We start from the raw sequence: 17,272 nt of genomic DNA on the forward strand, positions 1-17,272 counted from the left end.
CATCCCATCTCGCTCCTTCACGAGCTCTTCTGTTGTTTGCTCCCTTATTATTTGAAATCTCTGGGTAAGACTTTGTATGAATAATCACCAAATAAATAAAATATCTATGCTTATTGAATAACAATGACAGAACACTGCGATGACCAGTTTGTGGATTAAGATGAACTGATTGAAAATGATTTTATATGTAATAATAATAAGAGGGGTGGTGAATAATAAGACGTAACCACCTGCTCTGCCCTTACCCTTCAGGAGCAGTGAACCACGTTAATATCTCATTGTTGACTTTGCTGTTCCACTACTCAGAGCATGGATTTGAGAGGGTCAGGGCCTGTGTGGTACATTTTGTACCGAATAGCTGATTTATTTTCCCATCCCCTTTCCCCTGTACCCCACCACAACTTGTCCACATTGACATGTGTTGCAAATGATTCCTCTCCCATGCTTGCCTTATCTGAGGGAGAATTTGTTTGTAGGATACAGTGAACAGCAAGTTTCCCTTTTTTGTCTCTGGACAATGAAGAAATAATATTTATTGTATATAAATAAATATTATTTATTGCATATAATATATATTTATTGCATATAATATATAAATATAAAAATATTATTTATTATAATAAAAGATAAATATAAAATGTCACAAATCCACTGAAAAATTTAATTCTATTATGAAAACTCAATAAATAGTGTCACACTGCCTGAACTCCATTAGAAAACTGGGAAATCTGTATTCTTTGTTGTCTTACACGCACTGTGAATGAAACTTGATGTCTGTTAGTGATTCCAGATTTTAAATCCATGTTTTTTCTCTCCCCTACCCTCCCTGTCCTAGGGTTTTGTTGTTGCTCTCCTGTATTGCTTCTCAAATGCAGAGGTGAGTAACAAGCACATGGGATTATCAAAACCTTTAAAACTCACAGTTCCCTCTCGTTTTTTAATTTCTTTTCCTATTTTCAGAACAGATCTGTCCTTGATCTGCTCCTGAAACCATGACATCCCCATATCTTTTTTTGTCCCTTGGTAGCTTTGTTGACTTTATTTGTGTTCATACAGTTCTGGCAGGAGGACACAAAATAAACTTTGAAGCAATGACCCTTTAAAAAATGGTTGCTGAATTTCCTGTCAGGGCACCTTTCTCCCGATTTATGTTTGATAGCTACCATGATGATAGCTCAATGGAAAACGTGTAGAGCTCCTCACTTTCTCTAGATTTATTTTCTCCTGGTGACTTTCTTCATTTTCCCCTTCCCTTTCTTTTCCCCTTTTCTCTTTCCTTTCCCCATCTCCCTTTACTTTTTCCCTCTTCCTCTTCCTCTTCCTCTTCCTCTTCCTCTTCCTCTTCCTCTTCCTCTTCCTCTTCCTCTTCCTCTTCCTCTTCCTCTTCCTCTTCCTTTCCTCTTCCTTTCCCTTTTCCTCTTTCTCCTTTCCCTTTCCTATTTCTCTTTTTCCTTTCCCTTTCCCAGGTCTGCTCATGCAATCAAGACTTTAATTCAAATATTTCTTTCCTGTTTTTATAACATTGGTAGAGTTTGGCTAAACACCCTACAGTAGAATGTAGTGACCCTATCATTTAAAAACCTCACTAAATTTGATGGCACTTTGCCCCAAAAGAGCAGAACAAACCAAAACTGATGAGAAAACGTAAAACTGCATCTCATCCTCAGAAAAGTCAATAAATGAGTTGAAAATGACACACTAATGGGGCCTCAGTCTCTGCAGGGGATTAAACTTGGACAATTCTCATAGAACATGGAATTATTAATGTTGGAACAGCCCTCCAAGCCCCAGTTGTGCCCAATGCCCACCTTGTCCCCAGCCCAGAGCACTCAGTGCCACCTCCAGGTGACGCCTCCAGGGATGGGCACTCCAAACCTCCCTGGGCAGCCCCTGCCTAAGCCTGAGCCCCCTTTCCACGGGGAAATTCCTGCTGGTGTCCAACTGAGCCTCCCCTGGAACAACCTGAGGCTGTTCCCTCTCCTCCTGTCCCTGTTCCCTGGGAGAAGCGACCAATTCCCACCTACAGCCTCATCTCAGGGAGTTGTGGAGACCAAGGAGGTCCCCCCTGGGCCTCCTTTTCTCCAGGCTGAGCCCCTCAGCTGCTCCTCCTGTACAGGATTTACTCCCCAATCCCTCCATCCCTTCTCTGGAGACACTCCAGCACCTCACAGGAATGGCTAAAAGGAGGTGCAAGTAACTCTACCTGAGAGTAGCTACCTATGAGTAGTTCCTAAACTATGTTTGTTACTTAGGAAAACAATTTATTATGGCCATTCTGAGAGAATGCCTTCAAGACTCAGCTGTGAATACAGAAAGCTCTACTTCCAACCTGCCTTCTGTATCACAGACTTCTTGCCAGCAGCCTTTTAATTGCTTCAACAGCCTTGTAATAGCTTGCATATTGTACCCCATGACACAGAAATGCAGTAGGTATTAAAAACAGGACAGGCAGAGCCTGATCTCTGGCCCCAGGATGAAGCTGGGTTGGCTTTTGGCTTTTTTCCACATTTCTTAGGGATAACTGCTCCTGGAGCAGCTTGGCCACTCATAACCACTTGGCAGTGCATCTGTTGTGGTTCCTTGCAATCATAAAAACTAATTATTATTTTCTCTCTGTGCGTTTCTTCAGTTTTGAGTGTCTGTGACAATGTGAGAGACTGTGCTGCTGCCAGGGGAGGTGTTATGAGTAAGATGAAACTGAGGAGTGCTAGAGGGCCTTGAGTTTGCTAAGAATACTAGATTGGTGGAGGAAATGATACAACTGGAATTATATTCTTTCACCGCTTACTAGCTATAAATTCACAATGTTCATACATTTTCAGTATCTGCACACAACATGCCACAGCAGATCAACTTTTCATGAATGTTCAATAATTATGCAATGAATACTTCCATCTTCAAAGTTTTTGTTTTCTTATTTTTGAAAATGTTCACAAATTCTTCAGTGGATTCCTATTGCTGTCGCAGCCTTTAGTCTCCTTTTCTACTTCAACAGGACCAGCATTTGATCCTGTAACCAGACCATTCATATTGCTTTACTTCTGACCACCCTACAGAAAGTAGAGCTTTCTGTATTTTCCTCAAGCAAAACAAAATTGGTTCCAAAAAGCCTTTCACCATGAACACAATCCACTCTAAGCATTTTCTGTTCTGAGCTCCACTTTGAAACCTTATAACCTGACAATAAATCATATCAAAAATACAGGGTAGAAATTATGATTTTTCAGAAGACATACTGTAGGATTGCACTCAAACAAAACTTTCAAATTACATTTCTGAAGTAGATGACCTTTGATGACCTCTTATTTATTAGATTCTTGGAAGATCCAGAGACCCACCCATGAAATTGTACTCAAGGGTTGTCTGTGTGGTTAACAGGGAAAGTTAAGGCAGAATAGGGGCCTAAATATTGGAAGTGACCTGCTCTGATGGCCAAATGTACCCCTGCCATCCTCTGATTTTTTGAAATTAAATATGTTTCTTTTCAAAAGGAATAAGGGCAGAGATCAAGTTCTTCAAAAAATGTGTTAAGGCTTAATCATGGTTTATCTGGGCTAAGTACTCAGGCAGACTTTTGGGCATATCCACTGTTCATTAAACCTTAATTTTCTCTTTGTTTGTAGGTTCAAACTGAGCTGAAGAAGCAGCTGTGCAGGTGGCAGCACCAGGAGTACCTGACCTTCAGCCACAGGCACGGGGCTCTGTCCAGAGAAACCAGCCCGGTGAACTATGTCACCCAGCTCTCCCTGCTGGACAAGATCAGCCCCAAAAGGAGAACCTCTGTGCTCCAGGATGGTGTCACCACTGTCTGAGGGGCTCCAGCAGCTCCAGTGGCTGGGACTCTGCAATGTTCCACCCATGAGGTGGCCAACTGGGTCCTTGGTGGTCCCTTGTCAGGAGCTCTCACCCCTAATAATGAAGGGATGGGGCTATGTTTGGGCTATGAATGGTTTATTGCTCAGATAAACAACAGTCTCAGAGGCTGTGAGATTTTAGAGGAGCAGGCAGTCGGCCATAGCTCAGAGTAGTCATAATTTCTTTGTTACGAGACAATATAGAACTTTCTAACCCAACAGACAGTTGTTACAAGGTTTATTTTGCTTTTTTGATCTTTACTTACTTCTCCTGAACTGCAGATGCTTTTATCCAATGGCCTCTGTCACACACACATCAGCTTCTGTTATAACTTCTAAACTCTTAGTTTATCCTATACAGCCCTACATTATAAACCCTTCACCATCTTATCAATACAGTTTTTTACTTAAGGCATATTTTTACTTACAACTATAGAAACATAAGTTTATGATTTTTCTAATAATGTTTATGATTTTTCTACTTAATGTCTGTGTACTTTATTTTTACATAAACACAGCCATCCATTCACTCTCTGAGTCCCAATATCAATTCAGCTTTAAAAACCCTGTATTCCAGTCCCTCAGTTTGCCCTGCTCTTGGTTAATTATTTAGGTCAGCAAATATTTGACTCCTGGAAATCTCTTTACTGATTTTAGGTGCTTCATCTCTAGTCCTATTAGAGCAGAGATTAACTGTCCAGGCTTCTATAAACGATTCTAATAAGTTATTTATTAATTAGGCATTTAACCCATCTGTTCCAATGCCATATGTTATGAGTAATTTTGTCTATTCTGACCTTCTTATCAACTTTACTTGTAACCTCTGTTCCTGTGTTTTGTTGCTGAGCATAGTAATGAGAATTTGTATCCAAAATGTATGATGTACATCTATAAAATCCAAGTGGCAATTACAGCTGTTGTGACTTGTACATTTACTTCGTGTCAGTTTGGATATTTCATTTGAGTTTGTACATTTAATTTGTGTGAGTTTGAACGTTTCATTTGAGGCTTTATAAAATAAAAGGCTAATAATCCTGGGGAGTGCTAAAATTTCTTGCAGAAATATTTGATTTGGGCTGTGAAGAGAACCCTGATCCCTTTTTGGTGACACACCTGAGTTCGAGGGGGTGGATTTATGAGTCGGGAATGCTTCAGGGGTATTTTGCTTTTTGGAAAGTTCGAGAAAGCAGCAGAATTGCTGCAAGCCGTGTTTAGCTGTGCTGTGTGTTCCGTGCGGAGCCACTGCCACCTCCTGGAGCTGGATGTGTGCAGCCACAAAACCGAGCAGGGCTCCCAAAGCTCTCCTGAGTGAGTTTTATACCACTCCCAAAGGGCAGCTGCGATTATTTTTAAATAATTATTTTTTAAATAAACAGGTATTATTTTTAAATCCCTTTACAAATATATGACCCCCTGAAAAGGCCAAAATCTACTTTTCCCAGCTGTTTTTTTAAGGTGTTGCAGCAAAACCAGTTTGTTAACTGAAATTTCTGAGTAGATTTCAAACTCTGATAATTTCAGCATTTTTTAAAGGAATTTTTGATTGATTGGGCTCTAAATTAAAATAAATCCTTTCAGCAGGCAGCTTTATCTATTTTGCACATTGAGAGCTTCCCTGAGGCTGCCTAACTCACCCAGAGCAAGAATTATTTGAGTATCTGAGGAGGATTTGTTCAACTGCAGAAAATACAGCTGAATTCAAGGCAGTTGCTCCTTGAAGTTGTCCTCATTGAAATCAGGTGTGTGGGGTTTGGAGCAAATGTGGTTTTGTGTGGTATTTTGTCTTTGAAATAGTGAATATTTACACAGGGCTTGTAGGGTGGCTGAAATACTTTGGAGGTGCTTTTTCTTTCTCTGTCTGAAAACATCACTTAGACTACATAAAGCATTTAGAAATTAGAGTTTTTGCAGACTCCCTGTTTGTTGGTTTTTTGTTGGTTTTTTTTTTTAAATTTGATTTCTGTGATTAGGGAGACATTGAGTGGTGCAGCTATTCTGCACATGGTGGGAAGGGGAGACACATCCTGTGCCCCATTTTCCAGAACTCAAAAAAAAAAAAAAAAAAAAAGGGCTGAGGCTGCCTCAGGTCACAGAGGAAATCCATGTGAAGGGCATTTACCGTGGTTTGAAATGTAGCAAAAATAAAAATATGTAGATCTGTCCTGTCCTTCCCCATTCCCGACCTGCCTGTGGCTCCCTTTGCTCCCTGTCCTGCCTCAGTGATGCTGTGGGGTGGTGATCTCCAGCCCTGCTCCTCCCTGGCACATCTCTGACCTCAGTTTCACTAAAGGTGTGTCCATCTTCCCATCACAGCTCCAAACACCTGTACTTGGGCCCAACAATGAGTTAAATATGCAGTCTGTGTGGGGGAATCCATGAGGAACAGGCAAAGGTTGGTGGGAACTGATGGAGGGAGATGGGGGAAATATCAGAAATGGTTCATCTTCTGTGGAATCCTCTGTTTCAGGAGTTTGAATGGAATTCACAGATTTCACAGAATTCCCAGAATGACCAGGTTGGGAGAGACCTTCAAGATCATCGAGTCCAACCCAGCCCCAACAGCTCAACCAAACCCTGGCACCCAGTGCCACATCCAGGCCTTGTTAAACACACCCAGGGATGGGGACTGCAACTTTATCTCCCTTTCTGTGAAAAACTTTTTCCTGATATCCAACCTAAATTTCCGTTGGTGAGCTCGAGGCTGTGTGCTCTGGTTCTGCTTTAAAAATTTTGACTTGCTGCTTTAAAAATTACCCTGGCGATCAAACTTTTCAAGTTTGCTTTGTCTAAAATAAAATAAAGGAAGCCTTGAAGCACATTTGGTGCTACAGAGATCTGTTTCTACTTTCAGCTACATCTTTGTTTGAGGACAACAGAATTTCTGCTCCTGTTTACACCCTGTAGGAATAATATTTAGTCCCCTGTGGATCAAAGCCAGAGGGTTGATCAACAGGGGACTAAATATTTAGAGAGTTTTTAGAGAGTGTGTTCCATTTGGTTTGGTGATCTTGGCCCACAGTCCTGCCTGATAATGATGCAGGGAGATAAACAGCAGTGGTTTATGGAGAAGGAACACTGCATGGCAGAGATTTCACCCCTGGTTGATCCAGGAGTGACTTTGCCAGAAGATTCCAGGGTCTCCTTCCCATGAAGAAGCCAGTGAACCCTTTTAGCCCAAAGAGCTTCTGCTTCAGGAAAAGAATACACTACCCTGTAAGTTCACAGACAAAAAGTTCTCTTTGGTGCAATTTTATATCAGAACAGACTTTTACAAAATGATAATACATTTATTGTGTCATCTACAGCAGTATACATGTTAAAAACAATTTCTCAAAACACAAAAAAGGTTAGAAAGCAGCAGTTGATATCTGTGTTTCCACCTCATAACAAAGCTGAATAACCCCAGATCCCATTACCAATGAAACCAATTTTGACCAAAAAAGGTCAGTATTAGACCCAACAGGCCAGTAACTTTGTACCTTGACACAGTCAAAAGCCAAAATACAGCTTTCCATCCAACAACTTGGTTCTTCTCAGAGCTATAGCAGGTTGCATTGCCACTAAATTGACAAGGAGAAGGGAAAGAGAATGAACACACCAAATATTTGTTTTTTTACAGATTATACTGATACACAAAGGCCTCTTGAGACTTCTCTGCAAGCACAAAGTCCATTGGGAAAGGCATATGCAGAAGCCTAGGTAATTTCAGACACTGAAGAGTGTCATATCACACAGTGTCATATCACACAGTAATTCTTCACATGGATGAATTCCCCAAAAGAAAGCCAATGGGAAATTGCAGTTTGAATCATAAGAAGGTGAAAGACCATGAGGTTCAAAACATTGTTCAAGCTCTGCTGGTGTGTTTTCATACACAAAGTACAATGTGTATTTAGCTGAACTTAGCTCTTTAGTACAGATATACACGGAGCATCATCAACATCAGAGCATCCTCAGCTGCTGCTGCATCCTCCATATCCTCCTACCTGGTTCTTAAATGCAATTCTGAGCTGGTTGCATGTGCCTGACTGCTAAAATCAGAGGGTAAAATCCTTTCTGTTATATTTTTTTTTACTGCATGTGCGCTGTTGCTATGTTTTGTTTCTGGACACAGAAGTGCTGGTTGTATGGACAGAATCTGACAGGGAGAACAAAGCATCCTAAAACTCTCCATAAGAGCTCCTAACTCTTTACCAGGCATCCACCTCCCCCAAATCTGGTCGGTAATACCCAACAGGAGCCACTTTTCAAGACCATCATTTCTCAGCATGCATGAGACAAAACAATAGTGATTGGGCAAAGTTGCCAGGGAAAATTAATTTCTATCTCGGCCTCCCCAGGGTCAGCATCTGTCTCTAGTCTGGTCAGGGAGATGTCCTGGAGGAGAGAAACAGCCAATTGCAAAGTGTGAATCATCTCACCCTGGAGCAGACATTAAAACTTTTTGATGCTTGTCCTCTGAAATTGCTCATTTCTCTCTAGTGACCAAAAAGGCAAAGTGCAGAAACCAGATTAAAGGAAGAAATCTTCCCTTTTGGTGTCTAAGTGATGTGGGTGTGTCCTTAGACTTCTGCTCAGGATCTCTTCCAGAGGTTTGGCTCTGAGCCAGAATAACTCATGCCAGTAGTGCCAGATGTTGAAAGGGGCACATCTAATACAGCCCTTAATATTCAACTGCTAAGGAAGAAAACTACTTAAGAACAGATATTTGGCTGTATTTTTGCATTATGTTTTCACAGCTGCAGAAAAAGAGTCCAAGGAACCACTGAGATGGTAAAGTCTGAGTTTAGACTGAATCCCACTATGTGAATTTATCTATTTCCTAGATATCCACAGATATGACTTAGGAGCTGCAGCAGACACTAAACCTGTCAGGCAGGATCCCATGTGGTGTCCAAAATCCTGTTCTCACCAAGCCTTTAGACCTCCCATGCTGTGGTCACAGAAAAACAATATTAATAATATGAGCTCACCTTGCTCTGGAACCTTGCCCCATGAGAAAGATCTCAGAACAAAAGAGAAGGTCTGGCATTGTGAAATCACATAACTTATGGGGAAAATTCTAATTTATTGAATGTTTTAGGTTTTTGATTGTGGAATCACATAATATTATGGGGAAAATCTTAATTTATTGAATTTTCTAGGTTTTTGATCAGTGGGAGCCTTTGCATAAATACAGAAAGGACTAAAGCTCTTCAATAGCCTTAAAGAAACTATTGCTATACAAAAAATGAACTTAATTTCCTTAAGAATAATCTATGGACAGTTCAAAAATAATCTCTGGGCTCTGATGCCTCCAACTAAATAAATTTCACAGACTGAAAACCTCTGACATGGGCAATTGTTTCTGAAACACTCTTGGAACCCAAGTTCAGATACCAAGGCAAGTAAAGCCAATTAAATTAATGGGCTTTGCATTAATTTTATTCAAAGCCAATTAAATTAATGGCATTTGCATTTATTTTGTTGCTACTGTTTGTTAAATTCACTGTGAACAAATTTTTTTTTCTGCTATAACTCTGAAATTTTAATATGTAATTTCTGTCAGGACTGGGCTGGAAAAATAGTGTAAAGTTGGATATTTGTATGGTTCACAGGTCAGATTTAGTAGAGATTTAGTAGTAGTGTCAGACAAAAGCACTGAAACCTCCCAAACTGACACCATCAGCATATTTCAACCTGTTTTAATCATGATTTCCTGCAGCATTTTGACTGAATGTGTGTCACATCTATTGGTTTGGAAAAGCTTCCCTTGCACGATTATAACTGAAAACAGAAAAGCAAAATATTGGAGTTATTTTCCTTTTAGGTTTGGCTGAACAAAAATTGCTCAAACCCCAAATCTCATTTATACATTTTCAAGAACTGGAAATATTCCTCTTAATTTTTATTTTTCTTTTCTTATTTCCTTTTCCCCCAGGATGCTTGGCCAGCTGCTTCCAGGTAATTTTCCTGCTATTTTTAACAAATCCATGTCTGCCTGTATTTGGTTCTTTGCACTGGTTTTGCTGCCCAAATTTGGATTAGAGCTGAGAGAAACGCAGCTTAATAGCACGACTATTTTTAGTCTTATCTTGCAGCTGTGTGATCAAAGACAAACTGGAGACTTCATCTGAAATAAAGCTGTTTATATCTCAGGAAAAGAGAAGGAAACTGGAGGCAAGATCAGTATGACAAGGAATCCAAGTGAGCCAGGAGTTAGTTCAACTCCAGGTTCAGATAAAGGATTTTTAACTGCCAAAAAAGTTTTACAGTAACTTTCCAATGGGAAGAGAAGGTGAAAAAACGGTGCTGAATTTTAAAAGGAGAGGTGATCAGTTTAGGAATGGGAGTAAAATAATATGAAAGTAATGCCAATTAAAAAGGTTCCTTCATTTTGAGTGAATATGTTTTGTTCTTGGTCATTTTTGCTTTGCCTGTTTTTAATTACTGGTTTCTTCTGTCTGTGGGGGTTTTGGAAAAAACCTGAATTTTTGAGCTGACCAGAAGTTCCTTTCATATGCAAGCACTGGATCTATCCTGCTATGCAGAAGTGGAATTTCATTCACCTTTGACATGAAAATATTATGAAAAGCCACAATTTTAATAATAAATAGGCAAGGCAAATTATGGCAACAAATCCTTGGAGGATCGGAGTCTCACAGTCAGGTTTTTAGCACGAGTGCAAGAAACTCTCTCTTGTGTCCCATTCTGGTCCTCAAAATGCAAGAAAGTGGCCAGACTGGAGAAGGTCACAAGGAGAACCATGAATATCATCAGAGGATGGACAATGGGGGCAGTGAAGAAAAACTAAGGGAATTTCTCCCTGGAGAAAAGAAGCCTCAGTGGCCACCTCACCAAAAAGAGTGGTCAGAAAGAGGATGAAAGTTCTCTTTTCCACAAGGATCCACGTGGAGAATACAAGGGCGACAAGCTGCACCAGGAGAGGGATCATCTTGATAAATGAAAGGAATTTTTTTAGAGTGAGAACATCCATTCATGGGAAGAACCTCCCCAGAGATGAGGTGTGGTCCCTATCAAGGGAGGCTTTCAAGAGGTGACTGGGCAGGGTGTGGGATAAACTCATCCTGGCTCCCTTTCTCATGAAAGGTTGGACCAAATTTGTCATTCAAGGTCATCAACCAGCCTTGGTTGTTGGTTCTATGAACTTCACTCCCATTGATGATGGAGAGAATCCAGGGAGAGTCATCTTCGCAAAGGGAAACTCAAATTATCAGTTCATGGACACTTCTGGTTGCGATTCAGCCTTGTCATTGCACTGTTCTTAAGGTGCAATGAGAGACAGATGCTGAAAGGGAGCAGCCAAACACCCAATAAAGTGTCTGGATTTAACTTCCAAACTGCATTTTCCTCTGGACTCACCTACCTTCATCCCTTCTCCCACCGCCCCATTTTAATACCTGGTTTTCAAATGCAAATATTTAAATAATGCAGAGGAACTTGAGTGTTTTTCCTCTATGATTCAAAACCTCCCAGAACTAAGCATTTAAGGTTCTTTCCCTGGCTTCTGAGTTCCAGAAATACTAAAAGTGACAGGAAAAGGAGGTGACATCACCATGCAGCAATGGAACAGCCTCATCCTTTACAATCTAGGTTGTAGTTTTCATTTTTGGGATGTGAATTGTCCTGCAGTACCAGCACTCCACACTGACAAGTCAATAATCAAAACAGTGGTTAGATACAGTAAATAGTCACAAAACCTGCAGCACAAAAAAGTTGTCTGTACATTTATAAAAGCAAAATAAGAAAATTAGACAGGAAATACATTATGGACATGGTAGAAAAAATGGCTCAAGGAGCACTGCACACTTTTTTTTTGTTTGTTTGTTTTGATTTAATTGTGTACTGGTTTTAATAACACAGCCTTTCTAGCTCCAAAATATATTTCACAGTGAAAAAATCAAACAAAGCACTGTTACACTCGGTTGATATTTACACACACAGAGAAGCAAACTGCCTGTTGGATTCTTCCCTCCTGAAACAAATGGAAAATCAGCCCCTGTGGGGTGGCCACACCTGGCCAGCACCTGCAGCTTACATTCAACAGAGAGATTTGTGGAGAGCTCATTGGTGCCATGGCATCAGAGTCTGGATCCCATAACTGTGCCCACATCCAGTGTGACCTGTCCCTTCCAGGGACACTGGGAAAGTTCCAGTGACTCAGGAAAAGCCAAATCTGCCAGTGCATCGACACTTTTATTCAGAGAAATAAAATCATAATAGGTTTTGCTTTTATTTTTTTAAATTTTTTTTTTTTGTGTAATATATTTTCTATTTAATATGTTGAAGGTCCCATTTCTTCTGCTAAATTCATTGCTGGTGAACAGATTCAATTTTTCTACTGAACAAGAAACACAATATCTACAACAACAGAAATTTCCCCTCCACTGCTCTCCAAACTCCTGAGCATTGGCTCAAGGAATTAAGGAGCAAATCCAATTTTTCACAATTTTTCCATCCTTGGACTCTCTATGTGGGACCATCAAAAACTAATGGTAATAGCAATGTGCTGAGGCCAAATCCCAGTTCCAGGTGAAGCAGTTTATTCTTACAATAACAGCAGTTTTTTCTGTACTGATTTAATTTAGCTGAGGACCTGGTCTCCAGTGTGCAGGGTCAGAGGGTGGTTTTGGTGATGTGGACATTTGCCCACAAGGCACTGGACTGAGATCCACCAACTCAAACTGCAGAGCACTCTAGGATGGCCAGGAAAACACAAAACCCAGATGTAAGCTCAGAATAATTTCAAAAACAGCAAAAAAAATAAAGATCCAAACAGCTTCGTGCTCTGGGCTGAAACAAGAAAAAGTCTCCAGCTAGAGGCAGATATTTGACATCTTTTTCTCCACAATTCTAATTTAATAATGTTTGAAAACTGGCTAATGGCCATTCATGCAAAAATAGCTTCTTTTTATTTTTCTTTTAATAATACATTTACAGTGTTGGCAATATAATCCTTGTGAAAACCCATCCTACAGAAAATTGTCAAACATGCATTTACCTGATAAATCTGCCTTTTGCCAAATTTTTCTGGACAGCAAAGTACCCGATTCACAAAGAAACATTCTAAAATAGCATTAAGAAGCATCTGAAGAAAGACAAAGGGCCAATCTATCAGTTAAAAACACTTTGACTTTTGCAGAGAGCTGGGAAGAGGGAAACAAATTCTGCTCTCAGAGCAGCAAATCAGTGCCGCAGACTTGGGGGAAAAAAAGGTGTTTGGATCATATAAATCCCATTTATGAACCTGGAGTGCAATGGAAGTGGTTTCAGCTGTTTTGCTGGTCCTCTGTGCCACGGCAGATTTCACATGACAGGGCTGTCCCCATCTCCTAAGAGCATGATCCTGTACCAATATGACCTCAAAAAACATTTCTGTCTGTTTTGAATTAAATTTACATTCATTTAGATGGCTCCAGCCAAGAGCAGAATATTCCCATAAAGGATTATATAAGTGTTAAGTATTATTATAATTATTATTTCTTTCACAACTTTCTGAGACCTTTCTTTTTTTCCCCTTTTAAAAATAAGTAAACTAGGATTATCTTTAAAAATCTCTGCTTAAAATGACATCAAAACTCTTTTTTTCTTTTGTACTTAAACTAACAAAAACCAGTGAAATTAAAAGCTCACACTCAGCTGACACTAATATTCCAAGTATTTCACTTTTTTTTCTGTTTTTTAGTTTATGATCATGTCAACTAACACCAAAGAACAAGCCTGAATTTTGAATTTCCTGGTTACTATTAGTTTCAGTTCAAAACTTCACATTTAAAATGCCATTTTCATCTTTGTTTGTAATATATGCATACACATACACGCACATATATATATATTTGAGATATATATATATATATTTCTCAGTTCATAAATTCATAAATCCAAGGTGAAGGGAGCGCTTGGACGGCCCTCCAGGCCTTTCTTTTTTGCGCTGTATAAAGATTCTTAAGAATTGACATCATCGACATTGGGTTGAAGTAGATTTGTAGCAGTCGTGGCTTTAACTACAAGGCAAAGGTTGAAAGAACATTCGAGTTCCTCTCTAAGAAAAGCAGTAAGACCATTGGTGGTGAAACAAACAGAATATCCCAAGAGAGAGAGAGAGAACTGCCAGGTGTGGGAAGTCATCCAAAGTCTTTATCCTTTCCTTCCGTGCCATCCTAGTTTTCGGTTTAGTTGGTTTTATTCCTCACCAAATGCAGGTGATTTTTTTTTTTTACCTTCCAGGGTGATCCCACCAGGTCCTTCTCGTGCCTCTTTGCTCTGGCAGGGAAGAGTCAGCACTCAGAAGTCAACCAGGTTGCAAAAGCACGGCACTCTGTGTGACAGCACTGCCCCCAAAGCCACCAAGGCCATGTGTGGCCACTGGAGCAGAAGGTTCAAGATCATCTGGAGGGAAAGGCCACCCTGGAACTGCCTCTTGCTCTTAAGGTGGGAGGGGAGGGACAGTTATTTGTGATATAAAGAGTCCAAATGATCAATCTATCAATCAATGCCAAAAATAGAGCTATATCTCAACTTCATGGCCCTTTTAGAAAATTCACAGCTTAGCGAGAACAGAAAGCATTGCTGGGAGCGTCCCTGGGTATGGTAAGCACAGCGGATCCCACTGCTCTTGCCTGAAGTTCCTGCACTGATGTGCAGTTTGGTGTTGGCACAGCTGTTCCTCTAAATCCATCGAGGACGTCTGAATCCAGCCATGAGCTCAATTTTCTGGAGATCCTCCTGAATCAAGCTGGATTGATCAACCCAAGCACGTTAGCTCCATCCTAAGACTCCAAAGAGAAACACTGCGGAAATTCACGTGCCAAAAGACAAGGACAGGCTAAGACGTGTCGGACTGGGGAAAAACAAAAAATAGGCAAATCCAACCCAAAATGGAAACCAAGTGGAAAAATTACTCCATTCACAGAGTAGGATCAGTTTGGCAGCCAAGGATCACAACTGCACAGCAATCACTTGTTACTTTGGACGGACACGGATTACTCGCAGATGCTCTGAAATGGGAATAGTTGAGTGGGTGGGTTGGGCCTCTTGTTTGTCTTTTAAACATTCTCCATTAATGGCCTTGAGTTGAGCTGGGTATTTACAGTGACTGTTAAAAAGAGATATTTACACATTTCTGTTGTTTTTTCACCTCTGGGGAGGACAGGAGAGGAGAGGAGAAAAGAGAAGGAAAGGAGAAGGAAGGGAAAAATGAAAGGAGAAAGAAAAGGAAAAAGGAAACAAAAAGGAAAAGAGAAAAGGAAAGGAAAAAGGAGAAGAAAGGAGAAGGAAAGGAGAAAAGAAAAAGGAAAGGGAAGGGAAAGGAAAAAGGAAAGGAAAAAGGAAAGGAAAAAGGAAAGGAAAAAGGAAAGGAAAAAGGAAAGGAAAAGGAAAAGGAAAAGGAAAAGGAAAAGGAAAAGGAAAGGAAAGGAAAGGAAAGGAAAGGAAAGGAAAGGAAAGGAAAGGAAAGGAAAGGAAAGGAAAGGAAAGGAAAGGAAAGGAAAGGAAAGGAAAGGAAAGGAAAGGAAAGGAAAGGAAAGGAAAGGAAAGGAAAGGAAAGGAAAGGAAAGGAAAGGAAAGGAAAGGAAAGGGAAAGGGGAAAGGAACAGGAAAGGGAAGGAAACGAGACCTGCACCACCACCAAAACTATTATTTCATTTTTTTCTTTTTCAAGGGATGGTTTTTGGTTTGCTCGTTGGTTGCTTTGCTCTCCTCAGCTGCTCATGTCGCCAGGTTCTCTGCATTTATGCTGGACATCCGAATCTGAGAGCTGCTCTTGCTCAGAATGGAGAGTTGTGTCCCCCCGTTCACTCCGCTGCTCGCTAGAGAAGGATGGCGATGTTTGAAATCCACAGCAAAATACCGGTTGACTTTCCAGCTCCTCCATTTTCTCTTTATTTCTGATTGCACCTTTAGGGAGAAACTTCAAAAGGTCATTTTTTATGTACTTAGCCGCTCGAGGACATGCTGACAAATTATCAAGATTAGAAAAAACCCCACAATTCAACAGAACTGGTTTTAAGGTTTAGTAAACCAGTTATTTATTATTAAACTCTTCAGTTCAGCAAAATCTGAAATTACTTTCCATGGCTGGAAGAGGTCTGGGCATGTAGTGGGGAACTACAGCCCAGCCCAGGTTCTGTATCTGACTTCAGATAATTTAGGATCAGCCCAGAGGTGCATGGAAGACCTGATCAACACCACCTGGAGAAAAAAACAGCCTGTTTTCATCATTGGCCAGTACCAAAGACACAGCAAGGAGCCAAGAAACCAGCAATCAAAAACACTGGATAATATTGAAACACCCTGTCCTCAGAGGCAGCTTCTCTCACCTACCATTAATGGATGTATGTTTACACAGAATTTTGCCTCTTGCTTTCAGATCCTCCCCAAGCAGAGCAGCTCTGGGATTAATGCACATTTGTGCCACCCTCCTTTGCTTGAGAGGTTATTTTTTTATTGGCACCCACAGTAAATCAAAGGTAAAACAACCCAAGGTCAGAAGTTCAATTAGGCAATAAGTAAATAATCCCACAGCTTTTCTACCTTTCACTCATTACCGGTTTACTGGCAACACTGCTGGGGGGTGCACAAGTGGATAAATAGATAAAGGAGTAAAGATTTAATATAAGAGAGGTTGTAGTAGCTTGGACCAACATTTAATTGATTACTCATCTCTGTATCATATTTCTGAATGAAATAGTGTAAGAACAAGGAAATATGTAGAGATGTTTTCCCAATATAATTTTCCAATCTCCAATGAGCTGCTGTGTCAAAGATGTTTGTCTTGTCTGTAACAGACATTGATGAATTTTCCTGGATTAATATTGTCAAAATGAATGAGCATTAGTCATAATGCTAAACAAGGGCTTCAATCGTATGGACAAAAACTACAGGGAGGAAAAATCCACCTGGAAAACTTCTAAGACCTACAAATTCCTATTTGGGTTAAAGTTATCTAAAACATATATATATTAAAAATAGATAGAAAATTGAGTTATATTTTCTCTGTAAAAAGGGAATAGCATTTGAATCTGTAAAAGTGTGCTATTTCCAACATTTTCTTGCTGTAGGAAATTTAGTGAAGGCACAAGACATCCTCTAATTACCATTTTCTGATATCTTGAGAGGGGAAATGGCTTTAATTAACCTGCTTGTGTTGGTTTGGCAAAGAACCACCTCCCCCACTCCTTCCAAGGGGCTTCAGGAGATCTTGACTATGCCCATGAGCAAAGACAACCCATAAGTTTATTTTATGAGCTTGGAGATTACTGTGGTTTATCTGAGAAGGAATCACTTGGATTAAAGAGTTTGAGACCTCTTTGTACAAGAGATCAGCAATGCCAGGCTATACCTGCAGTCAGCCCCCTTGAAAAGAAGAAAATAAAGTGATTTTACTGTTGGGCTGCACAAGAGATGTGTAGCAGTGGAGG

The 17,272-nt window shown here is 40.2% G+C and overlaps 2 protein-coding genes across 13 annotated transcripts in view; one reads left to right on the top strand and one right to left on the bottom strand.

Annotated features, from left to right (window-relative positions):
- The window catches only part of LOC131091081 (vasoactive intestinal polypeptide receptor 1-like), a 29,562-nt gene extending 25,750 nt beyond the window's left edge, over nucleotides 1-3,812 (top strand). The window contains exons 12-13 of the mRNA XM_058036940.1: nucleotides 836-877; nucleotides 3,624-3,812. Coding sequence (XP_057892923.1) covers nucleotides 836-877; nucleotides 3,624-3,812 — 231 coding nt within the window. The remainder of the gene's footprint in view (nucleotides 1-835; nucleotides 878-3,623) is intronic.
- Nucleotides 3,813-15,383: 11,571 nt separating this feature from the next.
- ADCYAP1R1 (ADCYAP receptor type I) overlaps nucleotides 15,384-17,272 on the bottom strand; it is a 150,739-nt gene continuing 148,850 nt past the window's right edge. For 7 of the 12 annotated variants that reach the window (XM_058031142.1, XM_058031195.1, XM_058031186.1 and 4 more), the window contains one exon: nucleotides 15,384-15,762. In XM_058031142.1, the coding sequence (XP_057887125.1) occupies nucleotides 15,553-15,762 (210 nt within the window). In that variant the 3' untranslated portion in view covers nucleotides 15,384-15,552. The remainder of the gene's footprint in view (nucleotides 15,763-17,272) is intronic. The other 5 variants (XM_058031211.1, XM_058031203.1, XM_058031177.1 and 2 more) reach the window with 4 other exon arrangements.

Source organism: Melospiza georgiana, chromosome 1 (assembly GCF_028018845.1).
Source record: "Melospiza georgiana isolate bMelGeo1 chromosome 1, bMelGeo1.pri, whole genome shotgun sequence".
Taxonomy (NCBI): domain Eukaryota; kingdom Metazoa; phylum Chordata; class Aves; order Passeriformes; family Passerellidae; genus Melospiza; species Melospiza georgiana.